The sequence below is a fragment of the Aristolochia californica genome, unplaced genomic scaffold, assembly GCF_029961685.1.
Source record: "Aristolochia californica isolate CCGP_79_NKW_82.1479 unplaced genomic scaffold, dmAriCali1.0.hap1 SCAF_16, whole genome shotgun sequence".
Classification (NCBI taxonomy): domain Eukaryota; kingdom Viridiplantae; phylum Streptophyta; class Magnoliopsida; order Piperales; family Aristolochiaceae; genus Aristolochia; species Aristolochia californica.
The window spans coordinates 2,459,108-2,477,145 of record NW_027181837.1 but is presented as its reverse complement, the minus strand read 5'-3'; the positions used below and the strand labels follow the sequence as shown (position 1 = coordinate 2,477,145).

Below are 18,038 nucleotides of genomic sequence, written 5' to 3'. Positions count from 1 at the left end.
TTCAGGGACATCATTCATTACCCATTCATGGCCTTTCGGGTAGTATATCCCGTTTCTTGGATGAGGAACCCACCAATGCATGTTTGTGCCTTTTGCCTGCTCTAGTTTCTCTCCCTCTTTCAACCCCACTCTTCTACTATTGTTCAGAAGGTCTTCTCCCTGCTTTGCCTGCCTGAAAAATTCACGTTTTCGCAGTTAGATCTTGGAAACTTTAATATTTTCCTTGGTTACAGATGCAAAGGAAGTAAGAGCTGTTGCTGTAATGGCTATTTCTTTTTGGGTTTCTCCCCTCCATCAGACACCGAACCCAGCTAAGGAAGCAGAATCGTTAAATCCGGAAAAATGTAATTACCTACAGAGGAAAGGCTTTGATCTTGAAAGAAAGCTTCTGGACATAATTTAACAGAACTTGGGAAGAGAGTTCTTCCAGCCCTTCAAATCCTCTCCTAGTACTTGATCACGAAGAAGAAGAAGAGCTCATTTCACCTTAAATATGTTGTCTCTGCTGAGAATCAGTTCTCTTGTACAGTTTGGTGAAAAGAAACGGGGTCTATTTGCTTTTCTCTTTTGCTGAAATTGATGTACACTCAAAGAGGTTCAGAATAGAGCACAATTTCCTTCCCATCTTTAGCTGCCGATGCCTTCCATTTGTGCCAGTCTTAATTTGATGATGTATTTGAGTGGAAAACGGGACAGAAAGTTTGTTCTCAGATCGTGATGTTTGAGCTGAAACCCGTTTTAATCATCCGATGGGTATCAGAGCAAAATCTGTAAAGATAGCATTCTAAGACGACCATGGACTCACAATTTTATTCTCATATTCTCCTAGGGAGTGCAAGTACAAGCAAAGCTTCAAAGTGAAAAAGTTCAGAACAAGTTGCGACTTAATGAAGAAGAGAAAAAAGGAGTCTTTCTTCTAAAACACCCAGTCAAATATAAATGGAGAATAAGTATCTTAGGAAAATGACACTCTTCAATTCATCAATCTTTCAAGGATAAAACCTATCTGGTTTTACATATTTACCTTTTAAACGAATCTAATTTTCAAATACAAATGACATTTTGGCTTGAAAGAAACAAGAGAACTTCCAACCACTCTCAAGCTCCCTTTGCTTGTCATGGAACCTATCCTTGCACTCCAACAAATGTTGCTACTCCAAACTAATCCACACGACTGAAAGTTGATAGCTTCTCCCTTGCAATCCACATCTAGAAGGTATTGAGGAGACATTCACCTCCATACAGGCTCTACACCCTTGACATTAGAGGCTTTATCTCATAAGTTAAGCTTTTTGCCAAGAGTTCCTCAAGCCCTCTTGTCATAGGTAGGACTGCGAATGGATTAGGTCGGCTCGGGGTATTACATAATTCACATGCTATCCATTGCGAATTGAGTAAAAATCTTAATCCATACACTATTGCAGATTGAATTAATTCAACAATTAATTACCTTGTCCAAGTACCTCAACTTTCAATACATATCCCTCAACTTCTTGGGTCATTGATTCTAGAGCTTCTAGCCACATGTTTGGTAATTTCTAATTTTTCTTCAACTTAGAAGTCTTCACCTTTGCGTTACTTGATCTTGTAGATAGATCATAGTCTCACCTAATCCATAGTATCGCTTAAGTATTTGATATATGTACCAAACATTTGGATATTACTTTTTTGGTTAATTAACGAACCAAATACTAGAAGTGTTCAATTACCATATTCCCTTCAATGTGTGTTTTCCAAGATCAGAAGTCAAGAAAGATCATTGGTGGAGGCCCTGAGTGAGAAGGGTTGTATTACTTGGCTAAGCACAAGTTTCTTTACCCTAGGTGATGAAAACAATAGTTACACTAATAAATTGGCATGTTCGATTGGGTCATCCTTCGTTAGATGAGATTACGCTCCTCGTGTTATATTGCCGTATACTAGTCAGCTTATTTGTGAGTCATATCGGTTAGGAAAGCATTACAAGAGTAGCCTTTTCAATAAACAAACCTTTGTATAGTTCTGATCTTTTTCAATTAGTTCACTTAGATGTTTGGGGACCATGAAGAGTCGCTAGTGAGTTTAGTTCTCAATAGTTGATAACTATAGTTGATATGCATAGGTCTTTTTATTGAATGAGTTATCTGAAGTTTTGTCATAGTTAGAATATTTCTATAATGATATAAAAACTCAAATTGAGATTTTTATTCAATATTTATGTACTAATAATGCTATAGAAAATATGAGCTGCACCCTTACTCAATTTTGTTTTGTGTATGGTATTCTACACTAATAGTCATGTAGTTATACTCCTCAACAAAAATGTTTAGCTGAACACAACGATTGTCTCTTTTAAATATGGCTCTAACCTTGTTCTTTCACATGAAATGCCTAACAAATTTTGAGGTAATTTAGTTCTTATTGCAAGTTTTCTAATTAACAGATGTCGTCCACATCCACTTTAAAAAGCAAAATCCCATGAAGGCTCTCCATCCATCATGGTCCTTGTTTAATGTTTCCGTGCGAGTCTTTAGATGTTTGTGTTTTGTCACCACATTAATTCTATTATAGACAAACTTTTCTCCTTTGTTTGTGAGACAAAGGGTACAAGTGCTTTACCTAGTCATTCACAAGGTTTATGTTTTTGTAGATGTAACATTATTTTCTTTTTCAGGACACCTAGAGTGGGTTGGCTTGTTCAACCCCTCAGTAGTTGCCTACTTTATCACAATGGTTCTATTGTAGCTGTTGATGAGCCATTTCAACACACTTAGTCCTCAAGTTCAGTATCTCCACCTCCACCCAACTCAAAGATAGGTAAGCGATCAAGTGTATCATGACCTTTTTCAGATCTTGCACTAAACATCCTATATCTTAGTTTGTGACAATAGATTTTTCATCTCCCTTGTCCAAGTGATTTCTCTTATCCTTGTCTTCCATAGTTAGCCTAGAAACCATTCAAGGGTTTTGGCACACCCCAATACAAAGCTACTATGCAAGAGGAGATTATTGATTTTCAAGACTCCATGAATTTAACTCACGGAGAAAAAGAAGAGACACTCATTGGAAAAAATAGGAAAAAGAAAAGGGTTATAAACTTGTATCTTAACCCTTCCCTTGAAGCTCAATTTATAGATTAATAACCCTATAATATTATAATTATGCCTCTAAAACTTAAACTAATTATATCAATACCATCTTATGAGATGACTCTTTATTTACCATCATCCCATCACTTGAGGCATGTGGACCCTTTCCTTGGTCTGTGGGCCTTGAGCTCATTTTCCACATCTCTTGGATGTGTGGGTCTTCCTTGGTCTTATGGGCTTGAACCCATATTCCAACACACTTGGATGTGTGGGCCTTCCTTGGTCGTGTGGGTTTGGGCCCATCTTCCAACACTCCCCCTCAAGCTGGAGGTGAGAGAACATCATGAATACCTAGCTTGCTACAAATGGTGTTTATGATCCTCCCGTATAAAATGGCAGTCCATCATATCTTTTAACACTCCCCATTAAGCTAGTGGTCTTTTAGAGACCCAGTTGGCATAATATAAGAGAGGAAAATCACACCTAGTCATAAAATATCACTCCATACTCTAGTCAAATGGTCATACTCAAAAAAAAATTTCCCCCAATTTCACAAGTGGAAAAGTAGCCCTACTGTGGGGCACACAGTCTACCCACTTTCTCAGAGTAGCTCAAAAAACACCTCTTGGGTGAATAATAGACTTGACTCACGTTGGATGTTGGATACACTCCTATCCTCTGTAGGTAGTGAGTCTATAAGTATTGTTCAAAAGTGTAGTAATAAACTCATTCACGGTGTCCCTCCATAGGGCATTGACTCTCAAATGGTAAGAGTAAAAATGTCAAATAAGAGGGGTAAAGGGTAATCACCGGATGATAATATTTTGCGGCCACCATGTGCTTTTTTCTTCATTAGAAAACTAATATTAACAATAATCAACAACCGAGAAGTCATTCTTCAATAATAATATCTCAATCAAAGAGACACAATAACAACAATTGAAATAGGCTTGGGCCCAATAACACGTACCAAATAATGAAAATCCTTTAAAAATGATCCATAAGATAATCCACCAATTGTCCATCAATGAATAAGGAAGTTGCACCAAATAGTATACTAGAACTGAGTAATAATCCAATATAATAATCCAACCGAAGAAAAAGGATTGAATCGAACTGAGTTAGATATTAAACCAATGTAATTGATTCGCAAAAGAAATAAGTATAGAACTTGGGATAAGTACACATATAACCGAGGCAGAAAAATAAGTGAGCCGAGTCAGGTTGACCCGGGTTTGAGTTGAACCGCATTGAGTTGACCCGACCTGTGGGGTTAACCCGAGCGGAATAGAATCAGTCTGGCGCCCACCCACTGGGGTAACCCGACAGATTAAAGCCATACTAACAATACTTTTTATCTCCCAACGAGCAGAAACAGAGACCTCTTCTTGGCAGATTAAATTCAAAAAACCGATAAGTGGATTTTTCGAAAAATCAGCAGTAAGATCAAGATAAGTTTCTGGAAATAAATCATCAAATCAGCAGCTTGGATGATAGCAGATCGGGCAAATAGAGCTTCCAAAAATAAATCTACAACACTTTATTGTAATAAGCTAACAGGTTGGATCCTTCTATCGACGCCAATGAAGGAGATCTTTCTCGCTGTCAAAGACGACAATCGGTAACGAAGGAAATCTACTGAGGATAAATGTTGTGTTCTGGTTGGATCATTGACGAAAACTTTTCAGAAATAAATCACAACATCAAAGCGAAGATACTAGCTGTCTTTGCTGCTGGAAAGACGTTGACTCTGTTTGGAACTTGTCCTAGTTGACGTTGACGGAGAAGGAGACCGTTCAAGGTTCTTCCAACGTCGACTGGAGGAAGAGGAATCCGAGTAGTACTCCCTAGTCGGAAGAGTGCTTCCTGGTGTCATCGCATCCTCACCAATTGAATTTCGACGATGCCAGGATGTGGGTGGCATACCGCAATAGAAACGGCAGTAGTAGCTGCGACGGTAAGATAATGCAACGTCTTCTTTGTAATTGTTGTTAGAATCTCGAATGGCAAAGAGCCGTTGAGCTCTGTCGTCGGGAGAGAGTCGGGAAGACGAAGACGAAGACGTAAAAATTGATTTTCTCATTCCAATCGATTTACAGGATACAGATGGGTTTTTAAAGAGTAAGGGGCAAAATAGTAAAAATACAATTATTACATAAATGAATTAATAAATTAAATAACAACATTCTAATACTCCCCCTCAAGGTGGCTTATAAATATCCTTGACAGCCATCTTGGACAACAAAGAAAAAAGGTGAGTAAAGGGAAGAGGTTTAGTGAACATGTCAGCTAACTGGTATGGAGAACGAATGGGAAGTAACTTGAGGACGCCCGAACTAACACGTTCACGAACAAAGTGGCAATCGATCTCAATGTGTTTAGTACGCTCATGAAATGTAGGGTTAGAAGCAATATGTATCGCAGCTTGATTGTCACAGTAGAGTAATGCAGGAGAGTCGACTTTGACGTGAAAATCTTGAAGCAGTTGCTGTAACCAAATAAGTTCACTGGCAATTGAAGAAAGTGCTCTATATTCAGCTTCGGCGGAGGAGCGAGAGACGGTGGTCTGCTTTTTGGCCTTCCAAGAGACCAAAGAATCACCAATGAAGATGCAAAAGCCGGTAGTAGAGCGGCGAGAATCAAGGCATGAGCCCCAATCAGCATCAGAGTAGGCGCGTACCTGCAAAGAAGAAGTAGAAGAAAACAACAAACCTTGACCAGGACTGGTCTTGAGATATCGAAGTAGGTGATGGACTGCCTGGAGATGAGGAAGGCGGGGTTGGGCCACAAATTGAGTGAGCTTGTGAACGGCAAAGGTAATGTCGGGGCGAGATAAAGTGAGGTAAAGTAGTTTCCCAACAAGCCGCCGATAATGGGTTATATCAGGAAGCAGGTCGCCGTCAGTGGCAGTTAAATTAAGCTTGGGATCCATGGGAACACGAGTAGGTTTACAAGCTAGGTAACCTGAGTCTTCAAGTAATTGTAAGGTGTAATGACGTTGAGAAAGCACAATACCCGTCTTGGAGTGAGCAATTTCAAGACCAAGGAAGTGCTTAAGACAACCAAGGTCCTTGAGCTTGAACTGAGTATGCAGAAAATGTTTAAGCTCATTAATAACACTAGAGGAAGGACCAGTGAGGATGATATCATCCACATAAACCAATAGGGCAACAAAGGAGGAACCATGACCTTTGGTGAAGAGAGAGTAATCAGATTTCGATTGGAGAAAGCCATAAGTGATTAAAACATGAGAAAATTTGGAATACCATTGCCGCGAAGCTTGTTTGAGGCCATAAAGGGACTTGTGAAGCTTGCAAACGAGTTTGGTGGAAGAGGGAGAGGGCTCCCCCTGCCGAAGGTACCCAAGAGGAAGGTCCATATAGATTTCTTCAAAAAGATCACCATGAAGAAAGGCGTTGTTGACATCAAGCTGAGCGAGATGCCAACCGTGAGAAGCAGCAAGGGCAAGAAGAACTTTCACAGTGACTAATTTGGCTACTGGAGAGAAAGTGTCAACAAAGTCCAAACCCTCTTGTTGGGTATAGCCTTTAGCTACCAAACGAGCCTTATATCGCTCAATAGAGCCATCAGAATTAAGTTTGATTTTATAGACCCATTTGCAGCCAATGGTATGTTTATCAGGAGGTAGAGGAGTGACGGTCCAGGTATTGTTGGCTTCCAGGGCGGCCAACTCATCACGCATAGCCAACCTCCAGTCAAGACATTTCACGGCTTGGTGATAGTACTGAGGTTCATCTTGAGAAGATAGGGTGAGAACAAAATTTCGGTGCGAATCAGAAAGGGCATGGTAAGAAATGGAATTAGAGAGTGGATAAGGCGTACAGGAGGAAGCAGAGGATGAAGAACCTGTAATTAAATTACAGTGATAATCCCGCAGGTAATGAGGTGGATGAGTCGCCCTAGTAGAAGTTCGAAGAGGAGCAACAGTGGAAGACGAAGGAATAAGTGTAGGAAGATTAGGAGGGGAGGGATCATCAATGGGAACACCAGGAATAACTGGAGAATCATAATGGGGGGTAGAATCAAGGTCAGGAAAAGGCGGAGCGTGGAGGGAGGAATGAGGCAGAACAAAATCAGGGAAAGGGTCAGTAAGTTGAGTTGAACTGGTAATAGTATGAAAAGGAAAAACCTCTTCATGGAACACGGCATCTCTGGAAAGAAAAACTTGGTGAGTCTCAACATCATAGAATTTATACCCTTTTACACCAGCTGGATAACCAAGAAAAACACACACCCGAGCACGTGGGTGGAACTTGGGGCGATGAGCAGCTAAGGTGGAAACAAAAGCTAAACAGCCAAAAACACGAAAGAGGGAATAATCAGGAGAGCGGTTGTAGAGCAAATGGAAGGGTGTGTTGTGTTGCAAGAGGGGAGAAGGAGTTCTATTAATTAAGAAAGCCGCGGTAAGAATACACTCGGTCCAAAAAGAGACAGAAATGCGTGATTGAAAAAATAAAGACCGAGCCACATTCAAAAGGTGTTGATGTTTTCGTTCAGCAACCGAGTTTTGTTGAGGACGTTCAACACATGAAAATTGGTGCAAAACGCCGTGAGCGTGAAAAAAATCAACAAAGGATAATTCAGGGGCATTATCAGAGCGAAAAATTTTGATTTTGGCATTAAATTGCGTAGAAACCATGGTAAAAAAATGCGGTATCACAGAAATAGCATCAGATTTAGTCTTCAGTAGATAAATCCAAGTAAATCGAGTACAATCATCAACAAGAGTTAAGAAAAAACGATGGCCAGTATAAGAGACAGTTTGATATGGTCCCCAAATATCACAGTGCACAAGATCAAAAGGAAATTTGGATAAATGATTATGAAATTCAAAAGATAGTCTACGTTGTTTAGCAAGAGGACAAATATAACAAGGATCTGCTTTGTGTAATCTAGTTACATCACAGTGCAACTGATCCTTCAAAAAATCAAGGCGCTGGAAAGAAATGTGTCCTAACCTATTATGCCAAACATGGGCAGAAACATTGCTAACAAAAACATGAGAAGCAGAGGGCAAATGGTGAGCACGGAGGACATAAAGATCTTGAACCTTGTCACCCTTGCCAATCGTCCGCTGGGTGGAGAGATCCTGGATAACAAAACAATCAGGAAAGAAACTTACTGTAAGACCAGAAGCAGTAACTAAAGCACTAACAGAGATTAAGTTGAATTGGAATTGAGGAACAAATAGTACGTCTTTAAGTAGAAGGTGAGAATGTAATTTAATATCACCAGCAAAGCGGACTAAAAGATGAGAATTATCTGGCAAGGTAACGGTAGTATGAGGAATAGCATGCAAGGAGATAAAAATATGAGCTTGAGAGCAAATATGTCGAGTAGCTCCGAAGTCGACAATCCAGAATGGAGTAGAAGAACATAAACCACGTAAGGAGACAAAAAAACAAGTACCTGCCAAGCAACTGGATGTAGAAGAGTCTGGAGCAGTGGTGACCGTGGCTGAGCTACGCAGTTGGGTAGAAAGCATGGATATGAGCTGCTGACATTGAGTGGGGTCCAAATTCTGAATAAAACCCCCTACAGAAGAAGAACCAGGGCGAGCATCCGCAAGGGAAACTTGATGAACAGCAGCAGGAGAATTTGGCTTGTTGTTGAATGTAGATCCAGACGGATAACCATGGAGCTTGAAGCAACGGGAGATGGTATGGCCAGTAATCTTGCAGTGGGTACAGTAATACTTGTCCTTGTTTGGATTCCGAGGAGCACTGGAATTCTGAGGCCGGGAAGTGTGGTTAGGCGGAGGGCGTGGAGCATTGTAACCTCTGTCAGGGTGGGGGTGGTTCCCAGATTTACTAACTTCTATCTTGTCAGATTTAACTGCAAACGCCATTGTGTCAGTGGGAGCATTCGAACCCGAGGCATGAGTAGTTCGTCGTTGTTGTTCCTCTTGGACAACCAGAGAAAAAACACGGTTAAGAGGGGGCATCGGATCCATGAGGAGCAACTGACCACGAACATGAGAGAAAGAGTCGTCAAGTCCCATTAGGAAGGACATGATATATTCCATATGGTGGTGATCATTCAGATTCGTAACTCCACCGCATGAGCATTTCCCACAAGAACAATGAGGACGGTAGTTGCGCAGTTCTTCCCAAATGGTTTTCAATTTGGTAAAGTAAGTACTAACTGAATCCTTGTCTTGACGCAAGTTCATCAATTCCCGTTTAAGCTGAAAAATACGAGGGCCGTTCCGCTGTTGAAAACGATCCCGAAGATCGAGCCAAATTTCCCTAGCAGATGCAGCAAAGATAACACTCGCAGAAAGTTCCTTGGAGACGGAATTTAAGATCCAAGAGATAACCATATTGTTGTTCCGGGTCCAGGAGTTTAGCAGAATAGGATCAGCACTGGGAGGTTCAAGAATGGAGCCATCAACGAAACCAACTTTGTTCTTTACGGATAGGGCGATCAACATGGCACGGCTCCAACTAGTGTAATTTTCGCCAGTAAGAAGTTGAGAGACAAGGACTTGCCCGGGGCTGTCTGAGTGGTGGATATAATACGGATTCGATGATTCATCAAAAACTGAACGAGCCGAACTGGTACGTAAACCAGAATCTGAAGATGAATAAGTCTCCATGGAGCACTGACCACCAATGCAGCTCCAAAATTTTTTTTTTTTTTTTTTTGTCAGATCTTCAAAATACCCAAACTGCCCTCGAGATGATACCAACCTCGAAAAAAGATACCACTGTGCTCAGCTCTCGGCCAACCAGAGAAGGCCAGAAGAGAAGCAGGTCTCGGCGACCCTCTCGGCGCCGGAAAAGAGGTCTCCTCAACGAGAATCAGGTCTCGGCGACCCTCTCGGCGCCGGAAAAGAGGTCTCCTCAACGATTCCAGGAAGACGCCCAAAAAAAGAAATCGGAAACTCACGCAGCCAGAGAAACAACCTCTCGGCGACGAAATCCAGAGAAAAATAAAATGGAAACGGGAACTAACCTCTTTGCCGGGAATAACCACCGGAAATAAGACGCCGGAAATACCAGATGAGCCTCCCAATAGCTTGAATCGAAGATTCAAGTCCGAACAGAGGGCGGAAACCTCTTTGTCGGAAATAATGGCGAAACCGCCGGAAAATAGCAGCCGGAAAAGGAAAGGAAGGGCCGTCGTCGGAAGGGGAATCAGAAATGGCGGATCGTCCGCTCTGATACCATGTTAGAATCTCGAATGGCAAAGAGCCGTTGAGCTCTGTCGTCGGGAGAGAGTCGGGAAGACGAAGACGAAGACGTAAAAATTGATTTTCTCATTCCAATCGATTTACAGGATACAGATGGGTTTTTAAAGAGTAAGGGGCAAAATAGTAAAAATACAATTATTACATAAATGAATTAATAAATTAAATAACAACATTCTAATAATTGTCAAACTAATCAGAATAGAATTATTTTCCAGAACTTGTCATTCTCGCTCAAACCGACCAAAGATAACTGAATATGCAGCAATGACCAAGATAACTACCGAGCAACAAGTCGGATGCGATGATTCAGTAAGAATCTAGTTGGACTTTGGATGCACCAACTAGAGACGTTCAAATCCATAATGAATCCAACTTATCCAGAAATAAACAAGCTGGCTAATGAACAATACGACCAGGCTGGATGATGAGTAATACGACTTCCGTCAGAGGCAACTTTCTTGTGTATAACTTTCCAACATAAGATGCAACTTGCTAGATGAAGAAGATAACAGTTTTGCTAAAGAGTTACATATCAAATCAGATTTTTGTGGGTCTTGTGATGTGATAAAAACAACAACTTCCCAAAAAAAATTATTATATCAGATCTTCTAAGGTGGCTAATGGCTTTAGGGAAAGCGACAAGTTTCCTGATTAATCTCAGAGACAGGTATGTCAAGGAATAGCTTTTCCTTTGCTACAACAAGGAATGACTTCATCAACGATGATGATGTTTCAAAGAAATGCCAAGACTACCACATACCAAATTGCCAAAGCTTCTACTCCCCCTGCCAAGATGAAGTGCAATTTTATAGCAGCAGCATTATCTTACTTTGCTGCTTCCCAACAATTACCGCATAGAGTAATGAAGATCGATTCTGAGTTCATCAACAAGAACAAAAAAACTCTAGATGAACTTCAATACTAACGAGTACCAGGAACTAGAAGAGATAAAAACCTCTGGTCCATGCCTCAAATCATTGCAACAACAAAGCAGCAGGCAGACTTAGGATTCGCCATGGACAGAGGCGCATGTCGTTGGGAAGAAATGCTAGGGAAGACGAGGGACTTCAGAATTGAGCCGCGACTTCGGAAGAATGAGTGAAGGCTCCTGCTACTATGCAAGGGGGATGCTTTGACCATGTGGATGCTTTGTTCCAGCTCCTTTGCAGCAGCCTTCCACTCCTGAACTTTCTTCCCCTTCATCCTCCTATTATGGTGTATGGCCTCCCTATCAACTCTAATTTTGTCGATCTTCGTAATAGCCTTCAATGTGTTCTCTGCAATATATTGGGAGAAGACACCATCCACTGGGGTGGCATTAGCCGAGATTTTTCAGTCTAGAAATTCTGCCTAGTTGCAATTGAAGGTGTTATCCTGTCGGTAGAGGAGATCGTATGCAAGCTTGAAGTTGGAGTTTCATCGTGCCAAAAAGAAATTTGGATGGTCTTTTTTCACAAAAACTTGTTTGACGAGGGTGGACGTAAAATACTAGTAATTGGAAGAAGTAAAAAAAAAAATAATATGGGTAGGCCAACTCTGAATGATTAGCTGAGACATCAAGATAGAAATTCTAAAAAAATATATTATTAATCATGAAAATCAATGGTCTATTACCATGTTGATTTTCAGGACTCCATGAATTTTGCTCATGGAGAAAAAGAAGTGACACCCATTGGGAGAAAACATGAGAAAGAAAAGGGTTATGAACTTGTACCCTAACCTTTCCCATGAAACTCAATTTATAGACTAATAATTCTATAATATTATAATTATGCCCCAAAAACTTAAACTAATTATATCAGTGCCATTTTTATGAGATGTCTCTTTGTTTACCTTCATGTCATCACTTGTGGACTTGTGGGCCTTCTCCTTGGTCTATGGGCCATGAGCTTATCTTTCACATCTCTCGAATTTGTGGGTCTTCCATGATCGTGTGGGCTTGGGCTCATCTTCTAACATACATGAATGCTCTTTTGTCTCAAGACACTAAAGTGTTTTGTGGTTCTCCTTCAAGGGCAGATATAGTTGGTTGCTACTGGGTATATATTGTTAACTATAGTTTTGATGGTTCAGTAGTGTTGAAATATGTAACCTGAGTATAGTGGCAGTGATGTAAAATATCTTTATTTGTTGTTACTTTCCTCCCTTGTTAGGGTAAAGGGCATTGATGTAATTTATAAGATGTTCAATATAATAAATACATGTTTATGGGGAGAATTAGGTAGGTCACTTAACATAATCATGCTTCCCTTTCTCTCTCACCCTCTTAGCCGACCTCTATTACTCTCTCCTTCTCCTTCCACTTGTCCATATCTTCTATCTCGCTCTCTCTCTCTCTCTCGTTACTCTCCTCTCTCTTAATATAAATCACTTACTAAAAACATCATGGGATCCTAAATCTAACATGGTATCAAAGCATTAGGTTTAGGATCCCAAAGTTATAGTGCTAGTTGATCAGGTTTTTCATCAATCTTCTTAGTGGAGTTGAGGTGTTGAACAAGGTTGGATTTTGAATCTTTTGGTTTATAAATATTTCTTTTTTTTAAATGATTGCTGGTGTAAATATCGAAAAGTTGGATGATTATTAAGCATGATTTTTTTATAAAATATAGAGTTACTGCATCTTATATATTAGCTCCAACCTGGTTGATTTCGATGTGTTCAATCCATGATATCTTTGGAAAAAAAGATAAGTTTTTATATTGATGCAACTTGTGGAATTTTGGTTATTGTGTTGTTCAATGAAGGCAAGCTATTCCATTGTTGGTTCCATGAGTTTTTATGATTAAAATGTTATTTTTACTTGTGTTGAAAGTTTTTGAGATTGAAGGTTGTTGTCGATGTCATGGTTCAAGTGTTTTTGAACTCGTGAAAGTGTTTTGAATTGATGCAAGAAAAGTTTTTTTCTTTGAGGAAGGTACATGTTGTTCTTTCTCACGTTGGAAGTCTTCTAAGTTGAGATTGGTTCTGGATTTACTTCCCTAAAGGTTCAAAAAAAAAAAAAGTAAAGGCTGGAGTTGAATGATAGTTAGCACATGAGTTATAGAAGGAAATATCCTTCTTTAGAAAATCCTCTAAGTTGATTGAGATCTCTTGAAATTTGGTATAATTTCACGTGCCTTATTTTGATTTTCCCTACAAAAATAATCAAGGCAAGAAGGGAATTCAAATATTGTGATCCCTTTGGTACAAGTGGCGCCTATATCCAAAAGGAAAGTTTCCATCTTTTGAAAGATGCTGATTTTGAGCAAGATCTTCCATGATTTGATTTGATTTTTGAAACTATTTCTTGATTAAGAAAGATATGCGATTTATTTAGATGATGTGGGCTAGCATGTGGAGTAATTAGTTCCTTGATTAAGTGCATTTTTAAAGTTTGTTAAGCCTCATTTTTTTCACTTAGCCTTGGGCTTTGATATTCTCTTTCCCTCGGTTGATATATTGCATATAAGTGAATTGTTTACTTATTAGTAGATGACTAAAGATCACTTGGGAAGTAAGAATGATCTTCTTAAAATTACCGTTATACCCTTGAGAGGGTTGTCCAATTACCTGAGCTGGTCATAGTCGGTTAGGAGGTTTCTCATTACACGAGACCTCTTAGGACATCTAACCAAGCCAACTCCACCTATTGATGAGGAGGACAACTCCTATATTAAGTGGTTGAAGAATGATACATTGGTGATTAGCTTGCTCATAAATAGCATGGAGGAGCATGTGGCCAGCAATGTGGTTCACCTGGAGACGACCAAACATATATGGGACACTTATGTCAAATTGTACTCAAGTACAGAGAGCCTACATATATTATATGAAGCAAGGAGAAATCTACATGAGTTTTTGATGTTTTCGAGGGCTGATTCGAGAGTGGAAAATTGCTCAACCTACTCCACCGATATATCAGTTCAAGAAAAGAATGGGAAACCTTAGCAACAACTATTTGTTTAGCAAATATCAAGTTATACCTTGACGTGGCCAAAACTCAACTTCTCCTCGACACTTCCATCATTTGATGACATAAATGCGCAATTACTTCATATACCAAACCCTTTATTCCACCTATTAGATAGATGTGTCATCTGCTATGTACTCTGGTAATAGGGATACACCTTCTACCAACTGAGGATGCGGTAGAAATTATAGAGAAGGTCGAGCAAGAGGTAGTAGAACTGGCTCTGGTCTTTCGAGGTATGATAATCAAGTTTGCACTCATTGAGGTGGATAGAACCATTTAGTGGACACTCATTGGAAGCTCCATGGCAAACCAAATTAGGTCACTGCCAACCAGACCTTGGTTCACAATGAGAAAAATGAATAAAGTATGAGTTACAAAAAGGCAAGAAGACTGTAATTGATAATGATTATGAACTATTGCAATAATGAAAACTCTTATGGTATCTTTTCCTGCATCTTCTACTACTGCTAATGCGACCACTACTCCAGGTATGATCTCTGCCACTTCCTCTTCTTCGTCTTGGATCATTGACTCTAAGGCCTCCAAACATCTCACATGTAATAAGAGTTTGTTACATTCCATGTCTCCATATTTACCAGACAAGTTTGTTACTATAACTGACAGATCCCAAACCAAAGTTATTGGGAAGGGGATCTTCCTTTGTTATACCCCCTCTTCTGCTTACTAATATCTTATTTGTCCCTCTGTTTCCCTTAAATTTGTTGTCTGATGGCCAGTTAACAAAATAATTTAATTGTTCCATCACCTTCTCACCTTCTTCTTATAGTTTCCAAGATCAAACAACAGTAGGAGATTGGTGGAGGTTATGAACACGAGGGCCTTTATTACTTGGACTTGTCATGCTAGACTATTTGCAGATATTACTTAGCCTTCATCATGCTAACTTGTCCTACTAATTAGCTTAGTCTTTATTACTTAGCCTTAAAAGGTCTATTTGCAAATACTTTTTGCAAATCTTCATCATGCTAGCTTCTCTTGTTTTTGACCTACATAGGAACAAAAAGTTTATATCTTTCGTGTGCTAAACCAATATTTTGCTAGACTATTTCACTCCATTTTCTCTCCATGTTTGATGACTGATGTGTCATGAAACAAGGGTTAAAAATACATTACCTTTTTTAATAGCTTTAAAATACATAACTTGAATTGAAATTTTAGAAATAATGTTTCAAAAATTATAAGGATATAAAAGTTTCTTAAATTTTTTTGGGTAATAATGAGGTAACAATCTAAATAAAGAAAAATATACATAAATTCAATAAGACCCAACGTAATGTAACCATCTATAAGTTTGTCATATTAACCATCTTAAGTATCGATAATGTGTGATTTAATTAAAACAATTTCTTCCTATAACACTAAGTTTGCACAAATTATTTGTCATTAGCTTGTGTAGCTCAATTTAGTTATGTATTCAGGAACCCTAACGAACAGAACGGCAAAATAATAAATAATTACGACATGTTTACTATATATATATATCCAAAATGCAACCAATTAATGGTATAACGGTCAACCACATAGAGAAGTATCTATTAAATCCCAACGGCCTAATCGATTTAATGGTATACGAATAATACCTATGATAGCATTAATTTTACACTTCCAAAACCCTAACCAAATTAACGATATTCGATTTAATTTGTAGCATTCACTAAGAACAATATATTATGTAATTTCCTAAACAGTATCCAACTTATAAACAATGTACAGGTTTGCCATTAGATCAGCATTTCCCTTGTTGAGGACCGGATTGGAAGAAGCTCTCTTGAACTAATTAGAAATGTTTTGAAAACATTTTTGACATGAATATAAATAACAGTAAACTCATTCCAGGAATAAATCACAAAGGCTACGAGCACTGCTGCAGTGATTGTTATAAGCATTAAAACAGTCATATTCACATCCATCCACAGCATCTCCATGAACAGGCACGCAGTAAATTAAACAGTTAAAACTAAGCCAAAAAAAAAAAGAAAACAGAGAGGAGAATAATAAGATATCAAATGAAGAGAGAAGAAGAGGAACAAAATAAACCCTAATTCCTTCAGTATCTTGTTAGGGTCGTCATGGAAACATTTTTTCCCACTGTCAAATAAATTTTTGTTAGTGGTCGGCAGCAAGAAATTCTAAAATAATATCTCAGAACAACTTTTATGCGATTATTACGATGATGAGAAAGGAGCAAAACGAAGATATCTCAATGATTAAACGAAAAGAAAGAAAGTTTAACATCTTTTCCATAACCATTTGCATGGAGATTCGATGTTTCTTCCATGACCATAAACAGACTAGATATATAAAGGTTTATCTAGATAAGCATTCAAGATAAAAGAAATGATAACTGAAAGACGAACATCTAAAAGAAGGTCTTTAAATCTTTCACTTTACTGGAAACCAGGCCTCTATGCTGTATCGCTAGAGGACGAGGAAGAGATACTGATGACACTATCGGGCTCTGGAGCAGGCAGAGGCTTGTTGCTCCGCAGCCAGGTCTTGAAGCTCTGTGGTCTCACCCCAATGGAAGTACAGAACTGCTTGATCTCGATGTTTTTCTCCTTCCTCCCCAGCTTCCACCCCAGATATCCAGCGAAGGCATGCATCTGGGTTTTCTGATGCTCGCTAAAGCAGGTGCGTGACCGTTTCGTCCGAGATTTCTTAGGTGGGACATCGGAAGAGCCAGCTTGGGTTGTGTTTGCATTGTTAAGGAACCCCAATGACAGTACATCTACAGCCACCGCCTCCGGCGGGGTAAGCACCACTCGGCGGTGATTATCCCGAATGCACCCGCATCTGGCGCAGAAGAGACCACCCCAACTCACCGTATCCGGCATGAACATCTTGCAGCCGTCGTAACCGCTGCACTCGTCTCTGATTTTCTGACATTCTAAATATACCTCGCTACCACTCCTGCCATCCATCTTTCCTCTCTCTATTGTTCTTTCCCCCTCTCTTGAGCACTCTGATATACAATCTCTCCCTCTCCCTCCTCCCTCTCCTCTCTCTCTCTCTCTCTGTATCTCTCCCTCTATCTCGTATTTACTCTCTGCTATTTTTCTCTATTTTTTTGTGATTTTGTCCACCGCTCCTGACAAATATTGTTTGTTGAGAGTGAAACTACGATATTGTCCCTGACTGTCTAGCCTATTTCCTCACCACTGCCACGCTTTTTTAATCCCTTGCTTTCCCTAATGCTAATACAACCTGGTCCGCGAGCATCGGATGAGGTCGACCTGCCGCCGAGATTGTACCTCTAAGCTGCTCGTCGGTGGCATCTGTTATAAAACTTAAGCAGTGTTTGCTATATAATCCCATTTTACCCCGATAGTTCAGACTACTTTAAATGAATGGACGTCTAATTAATACAGATTAGCTGTAGATAGTCGTTGAAATAATGGAGATATCTCTCTATTTAAGGCAAAAAAGAAACTCTTCAAACTAACGTAGCTTTCCGTCATCTGACTGAACCTCAAACGGGATTATACGATGATTTCATGGTAATCGCACACTAAAGAAGCACTTTACAGGCGTTTGTTAATTTTCTGCTTTTTTTTGCCACAGGAGGAGAGGCAAACTGTTCTTCATTGAACTTTTATTTCAAAACTGGTATCATCCTTATCCGGTAAGTTTGAAGTAGAAACGCGTTAATGAATGTCACCTTGTCCTGTATAAGAACTGACCTGGTGACAACCAATGCTCTCGTGTTTTTAACCAAAAACTACTTTAGACAGCGTATCCCTAATTAATGACTGAGGCAGCATACTTACAGTAAGAAGAG

The 18,038-nt window shown here is 39.5% G+C and overlaps 1 protein-coding gene across 1 annotated transcript; it reads right to left on the bottom strand.

The window, feature by feature from the left end:
• Positions 1–16,665: 16,665 nt before the first annotated feature.
• On the bottom strand, positions 16,666–17,181 carry LOC137953535 (zinc-finger homeodomain protein 5-like). Its single transcript, XM_068800963.1, has one exon. It carries the CDS (start codon positions 17,179–17,181, stop codon positions 16,666–16,668), a length of 516 nt encoding a protein of 171 aa, XP_068657064.1.
• Between the last annotated feature and the right edge of the window lie 857 nt (positions 17,182–18,038).